Source organism: Nannospalax galili, unplaced genomic scaffold (assembly GCF_000622305.1).
Source record: "Nannospalax galili isolate Female #2095 unplaced genomic scaffold, S.galili_v1.0 scaffold161, whole genome shotgun sequence".
Taxonomy (NCBI): domain Eukaryota; kingdom Metazoa; phylum Chordata; class Mammalia; order Rodentia; family Spalacidae; genus Nannospalax; species Nannospalax galili.
In genome coordinates, this window is record NW_008348586.1 from 2,507,675 (window position 1) to 2,522,463 (window position 14,789).

Sequence of the window (14,789 nt, forward strand, 5' to 3'; positions counted from 1 at the left end):
GGCAGCATACAACCTCTTGTAGCCCTGGCTCCCAGGAATCCAATACCTCTGGCCTCAGTGGGTACCTGCACATACCTATGCACAGATGCTTAAAAATAAAATATATCTAAAAAAAAAAGAAAGAAATCACAAACCAGCCAGTTGTAGTGGTGCACACCTATAATCCCAGCTCTTGGAGGTGGAAGCAGGAGAATTAGTAGTTCAAACCAGCCTCAGGTACATAGTAAGTTTGAGATTAGCCTGAGATATGTAAGTCTCTGTCTCAGAAAGAGAAAGAAATCATAAAACAAATAATTATAAACTCTGATTGAAGGAAAGAAATACTATGCTATGAAGCAGTTTATATATAATATAAATACCAGGCCAGGGCTGGAGAGATGGCTCAGCAGTTAAGAGTATTGACTGCTCTTGCAGAGGACCCAGGTTCCATTCCTAGCATCCACATGGTGGCTAACAACTGTCTGTAACTCCAGTTCCAGGGGATCTAATGCCCTGTTCTGACCACCACAGGCATTGTGTGTCACACGTGTACTTTCATACATGCAGGCAATATACTAATGTACATAAGAAAATTAAAATAATAAATAAAATATTTTAAAATACCAGACCAAGTCCAAAAGTTAGCAAAGGTTTCCCTTGGAAATACTTTCTAGAGAGTCTCTCTCTCTCTCTCTCTCTCTCTCTCTCTCTCTCTCTCTCTCATTGTCTGTTTTGAGACAGAGTCTCCCTATAGCCCCAACTGGCCTAGAACTCACTATGTACACCAGGCTGGCCTTGATCTCACAGAGAGCTGCCTGTCTCTGCCTCCCGAGTGATGGGATTAAGTGTGCACCACCATGCCCAGCCTCTTCCTTCCCTCTTATAAACATATTTCCCTGAAGCCCCAACATTAAACTTAATGGGGAAAAGCAATGTAAAATATTTTTACATGAGAGAGATCTAAGACTTGAGTACATATTGTCTATAAACCTCATGTAACAATTCACCTGGATAGTTCCATGTGTATAGGCTACAGCATCCTGTCATTGACATTATCTGACTAGTATAATCCCAATCTTGTTTGGCAAACAAGTGAAACTCTTTTCATTTTGCTTTTGAAGAATGTGAGTCTTAGAGAGGTTAGATAACATGCCTAAACTCAGTGGCTACTTAATGGTGGGACTGATACATGAACTCAAGTCTCTTAACTCCTAGATAGTTGCTGTGGTTTGGATATTGTTGAGTGTGTTCTCCATAGGTTCATGTGCTGGGAGCTTGATCTTCAGTGTAATTTTATTGAAGTGGTGGAGGCTTTAGGACATGATTAGATCATGGGAGCACCACCTTTGGACTGGATTAATATAATTGTTCTTCTCCCCATCCTCCTCCTCCCCCATCCCCTCCCCCTCTTTCTCTTCTTCCTCCTCCTCTTCCTCCTCCTTCAAGTCAGGATCTCACTATGTAACCTTGGCTGGCCTGGAACTTGCTATGTAGACAAGGCTAACCTTGAACTCACAAAGATCCTTCTGCTTCTGCTTCCTGAGTATTATGATTAAAGGTATGTGCCACCATGCCTGGCATAATGTTTCTTCTTATTATTAATGTAGTTTTAATGCAGGACCAGGTTAATTCCCTCTAGAGTGGTTGTTATAAAACAGTCAGGCTGGTCTCTTCTCATTCTGTTGCTTCCTCTCTTCCTAGATGATCACTCTCAGATGTATTCGTGTCATGTAATACAATTCATCATGTTATGGAGCAGCCAGAAGGCCCTAGCCATTGGCTCATCAGATGTGGCTACCAAATTTTGAGGTTTCTGTCTCCAAATATGTGAGCTAAAGTATCCAACCCTCAGACATTTTGTTATAGCAACAGTAAGGCATTTTGTTATAGTGAAGCAAAACTATAGACTAAGGTACTGGGCATGATGGCTCACACCTTTAATCCTAGCACTCAGGAGGCAGAGGCAGGTGAATCTCTGGAAGATCAAGGCCAACCTGCTCTACATAGTGAGTTCCAGGCTAACTGGAGTTACAGGGAGACCCTGTCTCAAAAATAACAACAACAACAACAAACCCACAAAACAAACAAAAATGGACTAAGGCAAGGGCGCTGGAGAGATGGCTCGGCGGTTAAGAGCACTGGTTTCTCTTGTAGAGGACATGGGTTTGATTCCCAGCACCCACATGGCAGCTAACAACTGTTCATAACTCCAGTTCCAAGGGGATCTGAAGCCCTCCTCTCGCCTCTGCAGGCATAGCACCACATGGGTGCATTTACCTACATGCAGACAATACACTTACACATATTAAATACAAATAATAATAAAGTATTTTTAAAAAAGAAAAGAAAATGCTGGGCGTGGCGGTGCACGCCTTTAATCCCAGCACTTGGGAGGCAGAGGCAGGCAGATCTCTGTGAGTTCAAGGCCAGCCTGGTCTACATAGTGAGTTCCAGGCCAACTGGGGCTACAGGGAGACGCTGTCTTAAAAAATATATATTATTTTTATTTTATGTGTATGAGTGTATTGCCTGCATGTATGTAGGTTAACAGAACTGTCTCCTGTATGGTTGGATAGAAAGTGTTGATTTTCAAAGTCTGATTACTTAAGGAGCCAAAATCTCTAGAGTTGAGACTCAGGAACCTAGTGAACAGTCAGGTTTGGGAACTAATTTTCTGATTCCAGAACAATAAAGAAAAAGAAGTATTAATGAAGGCTGAAGTACCACCAGTTAATGTGACTACAGTGGTGTCTGTATTAACCATGTGAGCAGTGATAAGATAGAAACAAAGATGCTCATTTGAATCATTTAGATGGAAGAGACAGAACTTTCCATTTCTATAGACATTGGCTAGAGTGGGGTTCTCAACTGGATCTTCTGGCTCCAGAGACTTTGAGCTTTACTTCACATAGTCTTTGTTTTTGAGACAGGGTCTCCCTGTAGCCCTGGCTGGACTGGAACTTGCTATATAAACCAGGTTGACCTTGATCTCACAGAGATCTGCCTACCTCTGCTTTCTAAGTTCACGATTAAAGGCCTGAATCACCATCCCTGGCCACATAATGTATTTTTTTTAACTAATAATATATTTATATTAATTTAATATATTTATTTTTTAAAATATTTTGTTTATTAGCCAGGCGTGGTGGCGCACAACTTTAATCCCAGCACTTGTGAGGCAGAGGCAGGCGGATCTCTGTGAGTTCGAGGCCAGCCTGCTACAAAGTGAGTTCCAGGCCAGCTGGGGCTATAAGGAGACCCTGTCTCAAAAAGACAAAAATAAATAAATTGGGCTTGGAATTTTATTTACTTTTCCAATTTAAGGATAAAAAAATACTTTATTATTTTAATTTTATGCGTACAAGTGTATTGCCTGCATATATGTAATGCAGTGTCGTGCAATGCTGTGGAGGTCAGAAGAGGGCATAAGATTCCTCTGGAACTGGAGTTAAGGATGGTTTGTAGCCTCCATGTGGGTACTGGGAATCAATCCTGGGTCCTCTGCAAGGGCAGTCAGTGCTCTTAACTGCTGAGCCATCTCTCCAGCCCCTTAATATATTTATTTTAAAGCTGCTTTTTTTCAGTGCTGGAGGGATGGCTCAGAGGTTAAAAGTACTGGCCATACTTGCAGAGAAGCTGGGTTCAATTCCCAGCACCCACATAGCTAACAACTGTCCTAACTCCATTTCCAGGGGATCTGATGCTTTCTTCTGACCTCCTCAGGCACTGCATGACCCGGGTAGACTTACATACATGCAGGCAATACACTCATACACATAAAATTTTTTTTAAAAGCTGTTTTTTTTTTTTTTTCAGTGTGTGTGTGTGTGGGGCTGTGCACAGGCTTTATTCCTTTCAGTCAGGGTCTCTCCCTAAATCTGGAACTCACCTTATTTTTTGGCTAGGCTGGCAGCCAGCAAGCACCAGCAACCCTCCTGTCTATCCCCACAGTTCTGGGTTTACAGGCTGGCAGGACACCACAGTGGCTTGTTATGTGGAGTCTGAACTCAGGTCCTCATGGTTGTATAGCAAATGCACTTCATCACTGAGCCATCTCTTCAGCTCCTTAAATATTTTATATTTCTTTTCTTAGCACTTGTTTTGCAGCTTTTCACTTCCTTTCAAACTGTTCTCAAAGCCTTCTAGTCCTTCACTTTCATAAGGCCCAGAGAGATATAAGGGACAGATAAAGTCTTAAAAGTTAGGCATTTTGTTCATTGGGACTAGATACATAGGTGAAGAAGCAGATTTGATTAGACAAGTTCAGACTGGGGATGAAAAACAGCAGGCCTTATGGAAGCACACTGGTTAGCCAAACCCTAGGAAGTCTCCTGGAAACCTGAAGACTAGGAGACAGAAGGTGACCCCATTTTCTTCCAAGGTCTGGGCGTCAGGTCAGGAATTCAGGAAGCTATAAAGAAACCACATCAGCCTCAGCTCCAGCCTCCTCTAATGTCAACAACTCAACTATAAAATTCATTAAATTCATCTCCTTCCACCCACAGGCACAAATCCAAAGCTAGGAGGAGGAAGTGCCAGTGGGAGCTGCCCTTCATTGCCCAGCTTGCTTCTTCCTTATCCCAGACTTGAGTTTCCCAAGGAAACTGACACCTGAATCTCTGGAGATGGGTACCAGGGACCAAGAGCACCTCCACTTTCTCCTCACTGCCAAGCAGGTGAAGATTAAAGCAAACTGAGACAAAGGCTACAGTTGGCAGTGCCAGGGGAAGACGTTTTTGCCTGGGTGTTCTGTGAAGCCAAGTGAAGGGGGTTATGAGTCAACTTAGAGTAGTTGGTGAAATAAGGGAGGAGGAAAATGGGAGGAGTGAGGGGCTACTAGAGGATTTGGGGCGGGGCATTCGAGGCACCTGGGGGAGGTGCCCTTGAGGATGTTCAGTCAGAGAGAAGGAGGCGGATGCAGACCAGGGGTGGGATGGACTTATCTTGGCTAAGATTGGACAACTGCTGAGGGTGGGAAGTGGGCCTTGCACTGCCTGGGCCCTAGTAATTGGTATTATATACCATAGCAGGTCACCGAAGTGCAGGTGCCTGGCTCCCTTCTGCCTGCCCAGAAGTTCCTTCTGTCCTGAGTCAGTTGGGTCCAGTCCTGAGATCCACTCCAACTTCGGCCCCCATTGGCTCTTGCCCAACCCTGCAAGCTCTGAACCTCCTCTGCATACCGAAATGGACACAGCCATGAATGTCTCACTAGAAAAATTGCAGATGGTCCAGCCCTATAACTTCGAGATGTCGTGGGACTTAAGGCCCTTTTTGGAGGAGTACTGGTGAGACTTGGTGAGGGGGAAGGACCAGATCCTGACAACTTCTTTGAGGAGAGTGGGGACAGAGATGATTTTCTTTAAAGAACTGAGGTACCCAGTGTTCCTGTACTGGCTTCATCCCCTTTCCCCTGGTTGTGGTTCAGGGTCCTGGTATTCCAGCATCTCAAGGAGATTAGGGCTGGAAGAAAGGATGCAGAAGTTAGAAGATGGGGAGAGGGGTGTGGGAAGAGACAAAAGCAAAGGAGAAATTGTATGGTGACAATCGAGGGATGACACTGAATGAAGCACTATTAGGTGACTGGCCTATCTTTTATAGCATGGAGCACACCTCCCTGCACATGGCTTGTGCCCAGGACCACTGGTCCTACACAATCACCATGTTCCCTCACTGTTCCATTTTTCTCTGCTGTGGAGATGGCCACAAAGTTAGGGCACTCTTCCAAAGCTTTCCCAAGGCTTAGTCCTAAAGTGCCTCCAACTTGTGGGTTGACTGTGTTGTTCAATCAATTTGCTATGACCCAACCAGGCATAAGGTGTTGCTACATTCTTCTTACCCCACAGTTCTGGATGGATTGGGCTTTGCCTTGGGTCAGAAAATTGTCACCTACTCCCAACATCATTGAGAAAGCATTAATCACAGAAATCTTGCACAGGGCTCTTGCCCTGTGCTGGGTGCTTTATACACATGAACATTGCTGGAAGAATATTTTTCCCCCTGTACAAGTAAGGAAACCAAAATGTCATACCACTATAACTCCAGTCTAGAGCAGGCTCCTGGAGAGATGAATGAACCTTCTCTTGAGCAGGACTCACCAGTGAGTCTGTCCCCTCTGCTTTCTGCCTGCCAGGGTAGCATCATTCCTCATAGTTCTGATCTACCTGTTGCTCATCATTGTGGGCCAAAACTACATGAAGGCACGGAAGGGCTTCAACTTGCAGGGGCCTCTCATCCTCTGGTCCTTCTCCCTTGCAATCTTCAGGTAAGATACTCCTCCACCCTACCCCTTGCTGTGTTCTTTAGTCTTTAGGCCTCTATTCTATCCCTTAAGGTTTTCTAAAACCCTCTGCTACACTGATTCTATTCCTTATTACCTTGTTTTTTTCCTTCCTTAGACCCAAAGTGGCAGTCTCTGTTTCATTCCTGTGTGTGTGTGTGTGTGTGTGTGTGTGTGTGTGTGTATCGTACATATGTGCCTGTGGGTGTTATATATTCTTTTTTAGACAGGATCACACTTTGTGGCCCAGGCTGGTCTGAAAAGTCACTATGTAGTCCAGACTGACCTCAAACTCACTATGACCCTCCTGCCTTAGCCACTAGAGTGCTGGGAACACAGGTGTGAGCCACATGCTAGTTCAGCTCCATCCCTCTTGTACTCCTGAAGTCTATACTTCCAACAAACTTCTTCAACCTTAAATAATCTTGGCTCCTAACTCATCTCCAAAGACCATCCAACAATTTCTGTTGCCCCTCCTTCCCATGTTTTCGTCCCCTTGTTGCCACTCATTTCTGACTCCCATCTAAGAACCCCCTTCTCAAATTTTACTACCACCTCTCAGCATTCTTTGGCCTTTTCTTAACTCCTGTGTCCTGGAGAATACTGGTTGGGTCTTCCAGCTTGGCCCCGAATCTCAAGCTGTGACCCATCTCCCTGGAAGGGTGAAGAGGTGATAGAATTTGAGTTTTAATTGGTTGGGATGAGAGTGAGGTAAGTTAGAGTGGGTTCATTTCTGGAAATGGGCTCTTAAATTTTCATGCACTGTCTTATTTCAGTATCCTGGGGACAGTGAGGATGTGGAGCTACATGGGGACCCTGCTATTTACAATGGGTCTCAAGCAAACTGTGTGCTTCACCAGCTACATAGAGGATAACATAGTTAGATTCTGGTCCTGTGTCTTTCTTCTCAGCAAGATCGTTGAACTCGGTGAGTGGAGAGGCTTTGTCCCTGGTGCCCAATGATTTGCATTCCTCCTCAGAGCCCTCCCTTTACCCATCACAAGGAGAGATCCTTCCCTATCCCTAGGTCCTAATAGCAGCACATTTCATCCTCCTTCCCCACCCTGAGAATTCCTGCTCTGTTCCCACACTTGGTGCAGTGGGTGATCCCAGCACTCAGTGCAGTGGGTAGTATATCAGCTATGACTCCTCATCTCCCAGGAGACACGGCCTTCATCATCCTGCGTAAACGACCTCTCATCTTTGTGCACTGGTACCACCATAGCACAGTACTACTGTTCACAAGCTTTGGATACAAGAACAGAGTCCCCTCAGGTGGCTGGTTTATGACCATGAACTTCGGTGTGCATTCCATCATGTATACCTACTACACTCTGAAAGCTGCCAAAGTAAGGCACCCCAGCATGCTTCCCATGGTCATCACCAGCTTACAGATCCTGCAGATGGTTATGGGGACCATCTTTGGCATCCTGAATTACATCTGGAGGAAGGAAAAAGGGTGCTACACAACCACGGGACACTTCTTCTGGTCCTTTATGCTGTATGGGACCTATTTTATCCTCTTTGCTCACTTTTTCCAAAAAGCCTACCTCAGACCCAAGGTCAAAGCTAAGACCAAGAGCCAGTAAGGGTTAGAAAGAAAGATGGAGCCTCAGGCTTTCCTCCATAGCACTAAAGGTTGGGCTTAGTTATGGGAGAATGATTAGGGTGCCTTCTCTGTATGGTTTCCCCCATGGGATGTGTGCCCCAAAGTGGCAGGAAGCTATGACTGCCAAGAAATGCCACCCATGGAATAGGGCTGTGGTCTGGTACTTTAATGTTTCTGTCTTTAATGTGAAGGCCAACCAGGCCCTAGGAAGAGGGCAGAACCGAGGTCTCTAAAGTGGAGTTACATATATTTATATCTAGAAAGATTTCTTCTTTCTCTATTTTTTAAATTAAAGAGGTCAACACGATTTTTAGGGTTTGTGGACCTGGAAGGAAAAGGGGGACTTTGTGATGGGAGAAGACTGCTGACAGTGAGTGAGCTGTGGGTGAGAAACCTGAGGGTGTGTGAAAGGATAGAGGCACACACACAGACACTCAATAAGAATCCTAGGCCTGGTAGGCACTTAATAAATGTCTGTTACCAGAATTTTATTGCTGTTAGAGGCCGAAACCCCTCATTGGAACAGTGAAACAAGTGCTAAATAAAAATCATAGGCTTTCTAAATTGCAAAATTGGTCCCTGCAAGTTAAGACCAGACCTACCAGCTATCCTCCCTGAGACCACGAGGTGGCGTCGCAGCACCAGCAAAGGACGATCCCTGCCAACTAGCTGGTTCCCAAGCTCCACGCACTCCAGGCTTCCCCATCCTGGAGGAAAGGAGGGTGACTGAAGCCTTTAGAAACCTGGACGCTCACTCCGTTCTTGTACATCCATCTGTCGGTTTAGACAATGGGGAAGCATGAAGGGAAACAGGGCTCAACCGCAACTCTGAATCATCAGGCCTTTGACAGTCCGCGCATGTTTATTTCATTGATCTTTGAAAACCGGGTAGGGAAGTCTGGAGAAGGCGGGATGGGCCACGGGCGAGTCGGCCCCCGGGAGCTGGTCCCTGTTCCTGGCCTTAGTCCCAAGGGCATGGTCTTTGTTTAGGGCCCAGTCCACCCCTCGAGGCTGAGAGGGGGAGGACCCTCTCCTGAGCCAATTGCCCCCCAGCTGCCCAAGCACCCCGTCAGACCCTGGGGCGAGGGCAAGCCAGTCTAGGCGACCCCAGTCCGGGAGGCTGTGAGTTATTGCCCCGCCCTCGGGGATGATACACAGACCTGCAGCTCACACCGGCCGTTCCACGGCATACTGGCACGGACTGAGGTTGGCGGCCGGAGGTGGCCCGGGCACGGCGGGGTAGCTGAAAGAGGCGTGCTGTTTGGCTTTGAGTCGTAGACTGGCCAGGCTCGAATTACATGGGTCCCGATACACGTAGGGGGAGGAGGCGGCTGCAGCGGCGGCCGCGGCTGCCGAGGCGTAAGGGCAGGACACTGCCCCGGAGGACACGGCGGCAGGAGCCAGCCCGGGGGGTGCCCCGCCCAGGCCCTGCAAGGCCCCGGGACCTGGTACGGCGCCCGGGGCAGCGGCGGCCGAGGGCACCATGGAGGCGGCGATGGAGCTGGGTGGCGAGAAGACAGGCTGCGAAGCCAGAGGCCCCACGTTGACCGAGTTGAAGGCGAACGGGAAGGTCTTGGCGGCCAGCGGCGGGCCGAGAGCCTTGGGTGGCCAGTTGCCGTACGAGTAGCCGGGGTACACCTCCTCGTAGGGTGGCACCAGGCCCCCGAGCGGGGCTGCGAAGCCGCCCTTGCACAGCTCTGCCTGCTGGCTGCGCTCACGCTTCCTCCACTTGGCGCGCCGGTTCTTGAACCATACCTGCGGGCGTGGGAAAAAGGCTGTCAGCAAGCCCGGCCGGGGTCGGTGCCGCGGCTGGGGATGAATCCAGCTCTGGTTGGATAAACCAGACTAGGTGGAAGCAGACTGGAATGGAGGGGAGGAGCGCATGGAGCCAGGGGCCTGAGAACAGAAGCCGGAGCCACCAGGTCTAGGACCCAGTAGCAAGGGATCAAAGAGGGCTAAGAAGGGGAACCAGAGACTGGGTCTGTCCAGCGCCGTCCGGAGTGGCAGGGAGTTGGAAATGCAGAGACCAGAGCGTGGAGATCGGCCGGCTGCAGACCCGGCCCGACGGGAAGGGCAGACCACTGACGCTGAGCGGCGCGAAGGAGGGAAGTAGGAGGCCGGAACGGAGGAGGTGCGGGTCATGCAGGGCCAGAGAGCAGGAGAGGTGCCGGTCAGTCAGGGCCGGAGTAAGGATGGTTCGGGTCAGGCAGAGCCAGAGCAGGGGAGATGTGGGTCATGCAGGGCCCGAGCAGGAGAGGTGCGGGTCATGCAGGGCCGTACCCGCACGCGGGCCTCGGTGAGATTGGTCCACACCGCGATCTCTTCGCGCGTGCTCATGTCAGGGTAGCGGTTCCTCTGGAAGGTGGCCTCCAGCTCCTGCAGCTGCTGGCTGGTGAAGTGCGTGCGCTGCCGCCGCTGCTTCTTTTTCAGCGAGCCGTCTTCGGGGGAGCCACCCGGTAGTGAGGCCGAGGCCTTCTCCGAGTCTGGGGGACCAGGATGAGGCCGGTCACAGGGCGCTCAGACCTGTTTGATGGCTCTGAGACCTCAATGACTTCCTCCACCTCTCGCTGGCCTCCCACCCAGGCTGCCACTCGGGATCCCACCCCCATCAAGGAGGAACTGTTTTCTCGGCCACCCCCAGAAGGGGGCGCGCTCACCACTGTGCTCCTGGCCCTTACAGCCATGTTCTGGGAGCGGAGGGTGTGGAGTGCCTGCGTCTGACAGCGACAGGGCAGGGCTGCGAGTCTCAGCCTCACTGAGCAGCCCGAACTCCATGGAGGCAGGGCTCTAGAGGAAAGATAAAACACAGATCGGTTAATGGAGGTAAAAAGGTGTATAATCCTGTGGTCCCAGCACTCAAGAAGCAGAGGCAGGAGGATAACCCATGAGTTCAAACCTAGCCTACTCCACAATGCCAGTTCCAGGCCACACAGGACTGTATATCCAGACCTTGTTTCAAACAAACCACCACTACCACCACAACAAAGCCTCGGGGTTATCTGGCTCCTACTAGGGTTTCTCCACAACACCCTTGCCCCTTTTCTCAGTCATTGACATATAAAGCTATCCTGAATGGGGTGCTCTAGGATAGAGTGGGGAAAGAGAAAAAAAGGGGGAAAAGGTATATTAAGAAGTTTCATGCGTATATATGTACACTGTAACTCATGGGCTTATACTTGGTGCCACGGTTATTCTGTTTATTTGTGGCAGGGTCTCATGTAACTCAGGCTGGCCTTAAACTCCTGATCCTTCAGCCTCCACACCCTAAATTCTAGAATTACAGGCATGTGCCACCATGTCTGGCTGAGATTTCAGGTTTTGTTTTTAATTTTAGAATATTTGTTTGGAACCAGGCTGGTGGTATACATCTGTAATCCCAGCATATAGGAAGAAGAGGCAGGGAAGATCAGGAGTTCAAGGCCAACCTTAGCTACCTACATAAGACCCTGTCTCAAAAAACAAGCAGTTGGGGAGATGGCTCAGTTGGTAAAGTGCTTAACACACAAGTATAAGGACCTGAGTTTGGTTCCCAGCATCCATGTAAAAGCCAGGCATGGTGACACCTCTCAGTAACCCCAGCACTGGGAGATAGTAATAGGAGGATCCCTGCAGCTTGCTGGCCAACCAGTCTAGCTGAATTGACCAGCTCCAAGTTCAAAGGGAGATGCTGTCTCAAACAATAAGGTTCAGGCTGGGCATGGTGACACACGACTTTAGTCCCAGTACTTGGGAGGCAGAGGCAGGCAGATCTCTGTGAGTTCAAGGCCAGCCTGATCTACATAGTGAGTTCCAGGCCAGCTGGGGCTACAGAGAGACTCTGTCTCAAAAAAAAACAAGAAAGGAAGAAAGAAAGAAAGAAAGAAAGAAAGAAAGAAAGAAAGAAAGAAAGAAGGAAGGAAGGAAGGAAGGAAGGAAGGAAGGAAGGAAAGAAAGAAAGTTGAGGTGCTGAAGGAAAGGCCCAACAGAATGCTTCCTACTCTTGCAAAGGACCTAAGTTCTATTTCCAGCATCCCCTCTCCCTCAGGTGGCTCACAATAGCCTGTAACTCCAGCTCCAGAGGATCTGATACCCTCTCTGACCACTGTGTCTATACACACACACATACACGTATGTGACACACACAGACACACATACATATAAATAAAAATAAATCTTTGGGGACTAGAGAGATGGCTTAGCAGTTAAGAGCACTGGCTGGTCGGGTATGGTCTCAAAAAGACCAAAAAAAGAAGAAGAAGAAAAAAAAGAGCACTGACTGCTCTTGCAGATGACCTGGGTTCAATTCCCAGGCCCCACATGGCAGCTAAGAACGGTCCATAACTCCAATTCCAGGGCATCACACCCTCTGACCTCCTTGGGCATTGCATGACACTGGTGCCTTACATACATGTAGGCAATACCCTCATACACATAAAATAAAAATAATAAGTAAAAATTTTGCGGGGCATAGTGGTGCATGCCTTTAATCCCAGCACTGGGGAGGCAGAGGCAGGCATATCTCCATGAGTTCAAGGCCAGCCTGGTCTACATAGTGAGTTCCAGGACAGCTGGGGCTACAGGGAGACCCTGTCTCAAAAAGACCAAAAAATAACAATAATAAGTAAAAATTTAAAAAATATTTTAGCCAGGTGTGGTGGCGCACGCCTTTAATCCCAGCACTCGGGAGGCAGAGGCAGGCGGATCTTTGTGAGTTCAAGACCAGCCTGGTCTACATAGTGAATTCCAGGACAGCTGGGGCTACAGGGAGACCCTGTCTCAAAAAGACAAAAAAATTTTTTTTAATAAATCTTTAAAGAAAAATAAGGTACAGAGCAACTGATAAAGACACAGTTGCTGATCTCTGCACACATGTGCATGTGCACCTGCACACACACAGACATGTATAGACACACACACACACACACACACACACACATAATGTTTATTTAGATTTACCAGTTGAGCCAAGTGTGATGGTGTACACCTTTAATCCCAGAACTTGGGAGGCAGAGACAGGCAGATCTCTGTGAGTCTGAAGCTGAGGCCAGCCTAGTCTACATATCGAGTTCCAGGGCAGCTGGGGCTACAGGGAGACCCTGTCTCAGAAAGACCAAAAAAAAAAACCCCAAACCCCAAAACCTTAATATAAAAAAAATCTAAAACTGGAAAAGCACCCAAAGAAGCTTTGGATTTCAGAACATTTCATATTTCAGACATTCAGATTAGGGATGCTCAACCTGTGTCACTCATTTCATATGTGGAAACTGAGATTTGAAGTGACTTGACTAAAGTCAGAGCTCGGCTAAAGTAATAGAACTAAGATCTGAAATAGATCTGTGGGACTCTTAAATACCTTTTCAAATTGTGTTCCTTTGGGCCCTTCCCAAAAGTCCCTTCAGAGATTTCACTAGAACTCTAGTCTGGCCTTGCTCAGGTCCGTATCAGCAGTAGGGCAGTTCTGGTTCTGTTTGATATAGATACATATTTCTTTCTTTTTTTTTTTCTTTTCTTTTTGAGACAGGGTCTCCCTGCAGCCCCAGATGGCCTGAAGCTCACAATGTAGACCATGCTGGCCTTGATCTCACAGAGACACACCTGCCTCTGCCTCCTGATTGCTGGGATTAAAGGTGTGCACCTCCATGCCTGGCTAGCCTTATAATTTCTTAAGAGATTTTGTTTGAATAAAGGGTTCTAATATCAAAACCAAGTTTGATACCTACATAGCACTTGGGTCCCTTTCATTCTTATCCCTCCCCCAAACATACCTCACATCCTTCCAAGCTTCTCATCTCATACTTGGCATCTCTCAGGTCATTCCAAGCAGTATTCACGGACTCCCTAAGACACCCCTTTCCTGCCAGTATTTCTATCCCAAACCTAGCCTGACATTGTCTAGTAGCCTGCCTGGGTCCCTGTCCAGGTTTCCTCTGCAGGGTCCCCATTCTGGTTGGCTCTCCCAGGACCTGTGATGGGAGGAAAGGAAAGAAACACTACTGGGGCTCTTGCCACTTATGCCTCAAGAGTCAGAGAGAAGAAAGAAACTAGGGATAGAAGGAGATAGCTAGGTGGGAGGGGGTCTCTCTGTCCCTAACACCTCCTTTCCATTAACAGGGACTTAATGCAGACTGCATGGGGTGGCATTAATGTGGTGGATTAGCCTAGACTGAGAGATTGAGATGTATATCATTTGGCTGCTCTGAATTTGTTAAGAGCCTTTCTCAAGGAGGTACAGATGGGCAGCGGCCTATGTTTGCACATGGTAATGCCCCCTTCAAGCAGCTCTGAGAGCACAGCTGTGCCCCACCCTGAGCCAGGTTGAGAGTAGGACAGAGGTCAAGGCAGAGGTTGAAAAACAATCTTTGCTCTTTCCACACACAGAAGGGTCTCGACCTTGAACCTCTTTTGGGGTTAGAGGGAACCCAGGAAAGGAACAAGTCAGGCCAGGGGTGGAGGTGTGTTCAGCTTACCTCCCTTTGCAAATCTCAGGCCAGGAGCCAGAGGCTTGGAGCTAGAAAACTTGGGCTCAATTCTCCACTGGAATGGCAATGCCCTTAGCATGGACCTGTGGCAACTTTAACCAGCACTTCTTCCCAAATTGCTGGGAAGATGAGGGTGGAACTGAAAGCTGGGAAATGGGGTGCTCTGCAGTCTGCTCTCCCTTCAGACTCAAGATGACCTTGAAATTCAAACCATGCTCCTGAGTTTTCCAGGAGTGACACAGAGCTCGGCAAAAGAAAAAGTGGGATTTGCCTTCAGGGAAAGTTCTGTTCCACCATTGCCAATTATCCTTCCAGTCTGTTTTGGCAGCAGACTTCTAGTCTTCCAAACTCCCCTTCCCCCAGCATTCCATACCTGGATCTTGATTTCATCCTCTATTTCAGCAGAGGGAGGCAAGGGGAAAAGGATACCAGCCAGGGCCAGAGACATGGCAAGTTCAAGCTGTGT

General features: G+C 48.1%; 2 protein-coding genes across 3 annotated transcripts; one reads left to right on the top strand and one right to left on the bottom strand.

Moving 5' to 3' along the window:
- Positions 1 to 5,163: 5,163 nt before the first annotated feature.
- On the top strand, positions 5,164 to 7,845 carry Elovl3 (ELOVL fatty acid elongase 3). The gene is made up of 4 exons (XM_008845631.1): positions 5,164 to 5,264; positions 6,110 to 6,241; positions 7,033 to 7,184; positions 7,418 to 7,845. Exons 1-4 carry the CDS (start codon positions 5,164 to 5,166, stop codon positions 7,843 to 7,845), a joined length of 813 nt encoding a protein of 270 aa, XP_008843853.1.
- Positions 7,846 to 8,577: 732 nt separating this feature from the next.
- On the bottom strand, positions 8,578 to 10,646 carry Pitx3 (paired like homeodomain 3). Of its 2 annotated transcripts, XM_029569643.1 has the most exons (4): positions 10,523 to 10,640; positions 10,146 to 10,348; positions 9,026 to 9,620; positions 8,578 to 8,639 (listed from the first exon to the last, which is right to left on the bottom strand). In XM_029569643.1, the coding sequence occupies exons 1-3, from the start codon at positions 10,638 to 10,640 to the stop codon at positions 9,033 to 9,035; spliced, it is 909 nt and encodes a 302-aa protein (XP_029425503.1). In that variant the 3' UTR covers positions 8,578 to 8,639; positions 9,026 to 9,032. The 2 variants fall into 2 exon arrangements, with proteins under 2 accessions (XP_029425503.1, XP_029425502.1); XM_029569642.1 differs by lacking the exon at positions 8,578 to 8,639 and having other exon boundaries at positions 8,709 to 9,620; positions 10,523 to 10,646.
- Positions 10,647 to 14,789: the final 4,143 nt, after the last annotated feature.